This window comes from Meriones unguiculatus, chromosome 1, assembly GCF_030254825.1.
Source record: "Meriones unguiculatus strain TT.TT164.6M chromosome 1, Bangor_MerUng_6.1, whole genome shotgun sequence".
Classification (NCBI taxonomy): domain Eukaryota; kingdom Metazoa; phylum Chordata; class Mammalia; order Rodentia; family Muridae; genus Meriones; species Meriones unguiculatus.
The window spans coordinates 172769338-172777720 of NC_083349.1; the positions used below are offsets into that span (position 1 = coordinate 172769338).

The following is an 8383-nucleotide window of genomic DNA, read 5'->3' on the forward strand; positions in this document are numbered from 1 at the left end:
CTCTAACACTCACTGAACTCAAGGTCCGGATACCTGAGGCCTGAACAAGGACTAGAACATGCCTGCAAGCCTGCTGCCACAGCTCACTGCTGTCAAGCCTTGGGAAATATAAAAGCTGTCAAAGACCAGCACATGGAGGGCTTTTCCTCAACTGCCCATGCCACACACCAACACTGAACACCACACAGAACACCACACGCGGATAGGACAAAGCAGAAAAAATTTGGCCTGTGGCTAAAGTACTGAGTGTTCTCTGCAACCAAGAGAGTGATTCCCAAGATGTCAGACCTCTGCTCCCTGTCCAGGCCTCACATTCTTTCTCTTTCTTTCTGTCGTTACAGGGGAGTAGACTAGGGCCCCACACTTGTGCAAGCACTCTACAGTTAAGCTACAGCCTCAGTGTTCTTTCACTTTTTATATAAGATAGGGTCTCACTAAGTTGTCTAGACATAGGCCTTAAGCTTTTGAGCCTTCTGCTTCAGCTTTCCATGACCTGGGAGTACAGGCTTATGGCCAAAGCTTCCACCCAGGTAGAAAGAGTCATAGCATTTGTCTCTCTACTTCCTCACAATAACTCGTGGCTCTCTTGCCACTGCCCTACACATGCCTAAGGGTCAAAGATGGCATCTTACTCAACTCTGAAGTGATGGTACTTAGCACAGGGCCCAGCACATCAAAATAGTAATAGTAGCTACAATTACTAAAAGGTCAACACTTAAGAAAGTAAATACAGCTGTCAATTTCCATCAACTTAAACCAAAGAATCTTTCAGTCAAAAGCAGGATCTTGTGCTGGCTACTCTGTAAGGCTTGCTTGTCTCATTTCAAGTGATTACATGTCTTTCAAAGAACAATAGCCCTCAGTTACAAAGCTGTGGAAAAGACTAAAGAAAAGACATTGGGGAGCTGGAGAGATGGCTCTGAGGTTAAGAGCACTGGCTGCTCTTCCAGAGGTCCTGAGTTCAATTTCCAGCAACTACATGGTGGCTCATAACCATCTATAATGAGTTCTGGTGCCCTCTTCTGGCATGCAGGCAGAACATTGTATTCATAATAAATAAATCTTTAAAAAAAATTTTTAAGATGACATTGGGGCAGGATATCTGGAAAGCCCAATTGTTCTTAAATGCCAACTGGCAAATAAGAATACACAAGGGTGTGACCAAATCACCATGTACGTAAAACATATTCTAGAATTTCCCAATTGGGAACCATTAAGGTCAACTCATTTCTCTCATGTGTAGACTACAAAATTTTGACATGTTATCTCTTGCTTGGGGCATGGAACATTTATCTTTTTAGTAAATTAAAAAAATGCTTTCAAGAACTGATAGACTAAGATCAGAAAGAAGGAGAGGAGAACCTCCCCTATCAGTGGACTTGGGGAGTGGCATGCATGCAGAAAGGGGAGGGAGGGTGGGATCGGGAGGGGAGGAGGGAGGGGCTTATGGGGGATACAAAATGAATAAAGTGTAATTAATAAAAAATTTTTAAAAAATGCTTTCAAGTCTAGAGAGGTGGTTCAGTATTTAAGTACTGACTGCTTTTCCAGAAGACTCAGGTTCAATTCCCAGCACCCACACAGTGTCTCTTAAGTCTCTGTAACTCCAGTCCCAGGGGACCTAACACTCTTCTGGCTTGGTCTCTGTGTGCTCTGCATACATACGGTGTACAGACATACATGCACACACTCATACATACAGACACAGACACACGAATGTTTTCAATCAAAAACAAATTTCTGTTACCCATATGTTCCTGCCCTACTCAAGTTCATCCTGCTTGATCATCCTGTCTGTCTCTTCTACCAGGAAGTGGGATTCTTCAGGGAAGGGACTACCTGTGCACCCAGCACGTGGCATGGTTTCAGAGTGGTGAGATCTCTGCCTACTGAAACACTTCATTTTCCTGTCACCTACTGGTGTGCAATTTTGAACTGGTTACTTAGCTTTTCAAATCTATAGTTTCCTCACCTCACAATAGTGTTGTCCTATAAATTAAATGTATTAAATGTTACATCCTAAGTTAGCATAATAGTAAAGGTTAAGAGGTGTTGGAAATTATCAGCTACATCTATGAATAGATAAATTTATTATTCCGTCTCATGAATCACACTTTCTCCCCCAAATACACTGGCCCAGGAAGGATTTCTCCACTTCGGCATTCACAGCAGTTTTCTGTTGTGGCAGCCCATTCTGTGCACTGTGGGATGCTTCCCAGAAAACCTATCCTCTATACGCTAGATATCAGTAGCACACGCACACCCAGTTCCAACAACCAAAATTGTCTTGAGAGATTGCCGAGTTCTCTGGAGGGAAATGCCCTCCCTCTTTCATTTAGAACTACTATCCTAGAACTTTCCATTTTGAAAGAGAGTCTATTCACCACAGCCTTTCGTTTCTCCCCATATGCAACCATCTGCTCACCACTCAGATGCCTTGGAGGAAACAGGTTATAGGTGCTGTAGATATCGTTGGAGAACTGCAACTTGAGATCGGGGCTCCCTGTCAGGAGCTGTGCCACGTGTTCTACCTGAAACGGTGTCTTCTCCAAGATCACAACAGCATCCTCTCCACATGTATCCCCAGAGTCCTCGTTCACCTGCAGGCAAAGATGTCATTAGTGGGCCCAAGGTCAGCGCCACTAGAAAAGCCTCTACAGTGCATGTAGAAGCTTCCAAGGCCTCTGAAATCCCAGCACCTGGAGCTAGAAAAATAGATTTGTTGATAAAATGCATTCTGTGCAAGCATGAGGACCTTAGTGTCCATTTACAGAACCCATGTGAAAAAGCTGGGAGCGAGAGAAATCCTGTCTGGAAAAGCCAGGAAAAAAGGGAGGGAGGGAAGAAGGAAGGGCGAGCGAGCCAGCTGGGTGTGATGGTGCTACTTAAAAGCCCAGAACTGAAAGGCAGAGATAAGTGAACCATGGGGCCTGCTGGCTAACGAGCCTGGCCTAATCAGCAAGTTCTTCATCAGTGAGAAATCTCGAACCAAAAAACAATACAAACAAGCAAAAAAACAAGACAGAAACAATACCTGAAGTTGCCTTCTGGCCTACACATGGACACATACTCAAACACAAACACACACACTAATAAAGCAAAGATATAATAATAAAAATCCCAGCACTTTTGATAGGAGGGCCTCTTAAACCACAGCACCTGTATTTCCTTCCCTGAGGACTCCTTTCTGAGGAAGTACAGCACTCACTTCCCCGAGAAAAGGCATCTTAATAAAAATCCTCATAGAAATTCTCAGACCATTCTTCCAAAAGATTCAAAGTTTTTCAGCTGCCATCTATTTTAATTTTCTTATGATTCATTATCAGTAAATGTTTGATTTGTATACCTATTTTATATGCCTATATCTCCAGGGTTCTGTAAAACTTTCTCATCAGAATAAAGTCACAAGGAAAGTTTTAAGCATCCCATCCTAGGGAAACTCTGGTATCTGCCTTGACTAGGCCTTCTCAGTAGTTTAAGCTAAGTTTAACACAGCTAAGCACATGGTGTTAAGAGCCAGCAGCATATCTGCCTCCACAAACATGCTTTCCTCCCAGAACAGGAATTATCATCTCCACATCCCAAGCACATGCCTGGGTGCATACGTGAGAGTGCACAGCATGTGAAAGGGGTTAACAATTTAGGCTGAAGTCACATAAAACAGGAACCACATCTAGGTCATCTCATCCCTTCCAGGGACAGGGCCCAGAGCAAACATCTGCTAAATTCCTGGAGTAAAATACGTAAAATAAGATGATGAATGGCTTGGGGAATTTAACATGGTATTTCTAGGGAAGGAGAAATTGGAGCAACTAGACCTAGCTGTGTGCATTCCTTTAATTGCACAGTAACCTTCTCGCTCCAGCATCACACTGGCGGTACACGCCACCTTCCCCGAATGACGTGATTGGTAGTTTCCAATGAAAAAAGCTCCGCTTCTGACACGAAGATTGGTTCCTTCCTTCCCGCTTCCCCCGGGGTGTTTAATGGTACCTTCCCATGCAGGAAAATAATTTTGTCCCGCGCAGACTCCCTCAGCACTTTTTGTACTTTAAAGCCGGAGAACGGCAAGCGGACAGGTTCAGAGGTACCATTGCCAACGCCTGCTTCCTTCTCCTCTGTGCTGGGGGTTTCTGCCTCCTCTGCCTCCGCTTCGCGCTTTCTCTTCAGCTGAGGCGCTGTATCCGCCATACTGCCCGGGAACAGCGGTACCCGCCTGCCTGCACGCAGGAGCCGCTGCCCACGCCCCTAGCGGTCCCTTCTCACGGCCTGTGAGGAGCTGAACTTCAACTCCCGGCATGCTCTGCGCAGGCAAGGCAGCTACTCCATTTCCCGGCGTGCTTCAGGTTGCTGTCCTCTTCTGCGGGTCTTTTCCTTGTTTGAGAGGAGGGTCTTCCGATGACCTTTGCAGAGGAGCAGCTTTAGTTCGATTCACTGAGCCCCTGCTGGGGTCCTGCTGGCAGGCCGTGAGGTCCTAACGAGGCGGTGTGTGGCGATGAAGAGACACACCTCGCCTCAGCCCAGTGCCTGCGGCGGGAAACCGAAAACAACTTTGAGTTCTGTATGTTGGACACAGAATGTTAAATACTGACGTTTTACATTAACATCCCCACTCACGAGATGGACCTGGAAGGAATGTTTTTTAAAATAAATCTACAAGCTATTTTATTTCTTATTGTGTGTGTGTGTTGTTGTTGTTTGGTTTTGTCTTGCCTTGAGACAGGGTTTCTCTGTGTAGCTCTGGCTGTCCTGGAACTCACTCTGTAGACCAGTCTGGCCTCGAACTCACTGAGATACACCTGCCTTTGCCTCCCCAATACTGGGATTAAAGGTGTGCACCACCACCGCCAGCGTAAGGGGCCTTTTTAAAAGTGCTGGTTTTGGGGCCTCTTTTGTATCCTGCTGTTTGAGCAACAAGCAGTGACAGCGCCCTCTAGTGAGTGTAGCTGTTTTTAGATTGCTTCTCCTTAACTAACAAGGAATGATATACTCAGAAAAAAAAAAAAATCTACTGTTTCATAAATTATTTCGGAGACAATTCTAAATCTGGAACATTAAATGTGGGGATTTTGTTATGTTTGTGTTTTGGTTTTTTGAGACTGGCTGTTTTGCCCAGCGCAGTGGCGCACGCCTGTGACCCCGGGACTGCGGAGGCAGCAGTAGGCGGATCTCTGTGAGTTTGAGACCAACCCTGGTCTACAGAGGAAGTCCAGGACAGCCAAGGATACACAGAGAAACCCTGTCTCAAAAAACAAAAACGAAACAAAAATTGAGACAGGCTGTCTTAAAACTGAACCCAACAAGAGTACAGACATGCACTAAATTTAATAATTAATTAAATTCAATACTTAATTTGTGTTTGGTGTGTTCATTCATTCATTCATTCATTGTGTGCAGGTGTGCAAAAATTAATAAAACACTGTTTTACAACTCTCCATAGGAACAAAAGCTATTTGTAAGAAAAAAATGATTTTGTTCATGAAATGAAACAAATTCAACTTACAGATAAAGATTAGCTCTACCACCCGTATCTTTAAATTTTTTATTACTTTTCAGTAAAAAAAACAAAATTTCTTTATATAGACACAAGCCATAAAGAGAAGACAGCTGTGTTATCCGATAAGGGTTATAATCCACATTATTGGCCATAGTCCTAAGAATCACAGACCATTGGTTGGCCATCTTCACACTAGGGCCTCAGAACCATTGTGTGTCTCCACTAGACAGAAAATCAGAGAAGCACACTGAATAAGATAATACAAGGAAACAAAGCTGCCCAGTTCACAAAAGTCAAACAAGAGTTTATAAATCAAACAAGCCAAATTTCTGGGCATGATGGCATTCCAGCACATGGGAGGCAGAGGCAGGAGAATCATGAATTAAAGGCCATCCTGGGATTCATAGAGAGATAATGTCTCAGACAACAAAAATACCAAACACACACACACATACAAAGACACCTACATATAAGACATTAATTATAAACATGTTTAAAAGAACCTTAACTTTGCTTTAAATTTGATTCTTATTTAAGTAGGGACTTGTTTTATATACTTTCTAGATGTTTCCATTTCACACACGATCAAGAGAGACTAGATAACAGGACACAATGTTTTCTTTCTTTTTCATCTTTCAAGGAAGGGTTAGCAAGATGGCTCAGCAGCTAAAGTAACCTGGAAAGCATGATGTCCTGAGTTCCATACCTAGAACTCACATAGAGGTGGAAGAGGAGAATCTGCTCTATAAAATTGTTTTCTTATCTCCACGTGAGTGTCATGGTATGCTTTCTTATCCCAGAACCACCAGCCCAGGGATGGCACCACCCATAATGGGCTTAGGTCCTTCCACATCAATCATCAACCCGGAAAATGTACCCTAGGCTTGCCCACAGCCAATCTGGTGGGGATATTTTTTTCAATTAAAGTTCCTTCTTCCAAAATAACTCTAGCTTGTATCAAGTTGATATAAAACTAGGCAGCACACTACTTGTATTAGTTACTGTCTATGCCTGTGTTAAGATATCATGACCAAGGCAACTCATAGAAGAAAGAGTCTATTTGGGTTTATAATTTCAAAAGGTTAAGGTTTGTGACTATTAGAGCAAGGAGCATGGTAACAGGCAGGCAGCCTGGTGATAGAGCCAGAGCTGAGAGCTCACATCTTGAGACCTGAGGCAGACTAACATAAAGAGACACTGGGAATAATGCAAATCTTTTAAAACCTCAAAGTCCAACCCCAGTGACACACCTCTTCCAACAAGGACGCACTTCCTTATCAGTTCCACCAACTGGGGACTAAGTATTAACATACATGAGCCAATGGGGGTCATCCTCATTCAAACAATCACACTCCTGGAAGATTGTTAGGTCATCTTAGTGCTGTTCTTGGAAGGAATTTGTTGTTTTAAAAAAAGAAAATTCCAACTGTTAGATTTTACCAATAAAGACTCAGGAGCAAGGTGCTGGGGTGAAAAACCTCCTAGCTCAGAGAGGCAGAGAAAGCACCCAGCTGACCTTACTGCTCAGCTGATGTCCCAGAAGGAAAATATCTAGTTACACAGGAACATACATATGAATGAATATAGCCTCCAGCATTTGGATACTTGATTCCTGGTTGATGGAGCTGTTTGGGGAAGATTAGAAGGTATGGCCTTGCTGGAGGAAGTATGTCATCAGGGGCAGGTTTTGAGAGCTTAAGGTCTCAACCCGTAGGCCTTAAATTGTTCTCTCTTCTACCTGCCTGTAGATGTGAGCCTTCAGAAACCTGTGTTGGGATAACCTTCCTTCACACTGAGGTGTGTCCCTATATTTTTTGTTAATTCTGTGGCAGTGAGCTAAGTGCTCACAGGATTTTCGTATTGTCATTGCTTTGGCCCATCATTGTTTTTCTATTTGTAAATGCTTGTCCTTTCTCACCTGCCAAAGAGCAACCCATAAGAGATGGATCCAGTGTTGTCTTGCTCCTGATTGGTTCAGACGGAAATGTGGCTTTTTGTGTAATAAAGAGCTGAGGGCCCAGAGCTGGGGCAGGAAGTACTGGGGCAGGATTTCCAAGTTGCAAAATATTTGATTACACTGTGAGCCTTGAGATTGTGTTGTTTAGTAAATAACCTGTTTTTACTTGTGGTGAGCTCAGCCCTAGAACACACCTTTAATCCAAGAGCTTCCTACTTAAATATAAACAGGATTAAATAACTGTCAACCAAGAGGCAGAGCAAGCAACCAGTTGGCAGGAAATGGCCATAGAGAATAAGAGGGAATCAAGAGGATTGATCAAGAGACACAAACAAACATTCAGTGTGGGGATTTTTGTTTTGTTTCTCTGTGTAACCTTGGCTGTCCTGGACTCACTTTGTAGACCAGGTTGGCCTTAAATTCACAGAGATCTGCCTGCCTCTGCCTCCCCGAGCGCTGGGATCATGCGCCACCTCACCAGGCTCAGTGTAAGGAGTTTTTGATAATCGTTGAGGTGCTTAGAAAGCAAAACGAGCCAATGGGAGAACAGTAAGATTCAGTCTTTCTCGCTCTGACCTCTGGTCAGTGGGTGAACGGGAGGTAGAAACACTTAAAAGCCCTAAATGAAGTAGGTTTAGTGAAAAATCTAAACTTACAAGGATGGGGAAGCTTTCCTTTTGAGACCTTGGCTGAGAAGGAAGGTCAGCTGGGTACATTCTCTGCTTCTCTTGAGTCAGCAGACTTTCACCCCAGCATCTGGTTTCCAATTCATTGGTAAAATCGGATGATTGAGATTTTATTAAAAACAACATTTCTAGCAGGCAGAGACACAGGCAAGACGTGAAGACAGACTAGAAAGGATGTGGAAGAGAGCAAAGGGATAGAACAGAGCTGTAATCAGGTAGTGAGAATTGTTTTAGTCCAGGAAT

General features: G+C 43.6%; 1 protein-coding gene across 2 annotated transcripts in view; it reads right to left on the bottom strand.

Moving 5' to 3' along the window:
* Window positions 1-4262, bottom strand: part of Dcps (decapping enzyme, scavenger) — a 47436-nt gene extending 43174 nt beyond the window's left edge. The window contains exons 1-2 of one of the 2 annotated variants that reach the window (XM_060371514.1): window positions 3994-4262; window positions 2426-2600 (exon numbers count right to left, since the gene is read on the bottom strand). In XM_060371514.1, the coding sequence (XP_060227497.1) occupies window positions 2426-2600; window positions 3994-4191 (373 nt within the window). In that variant the 5' untranslated portion in view covers window positions 4192-4262. The remainder of the gene's footprint in view (window positions 1-2425; window positions 2601-3993) is intronic. The other variant, XM_021648414.2, reaches the window with a different exon arrangement.
* Window positions 4263-8383: the final 4121 nt, after the last annotated feature.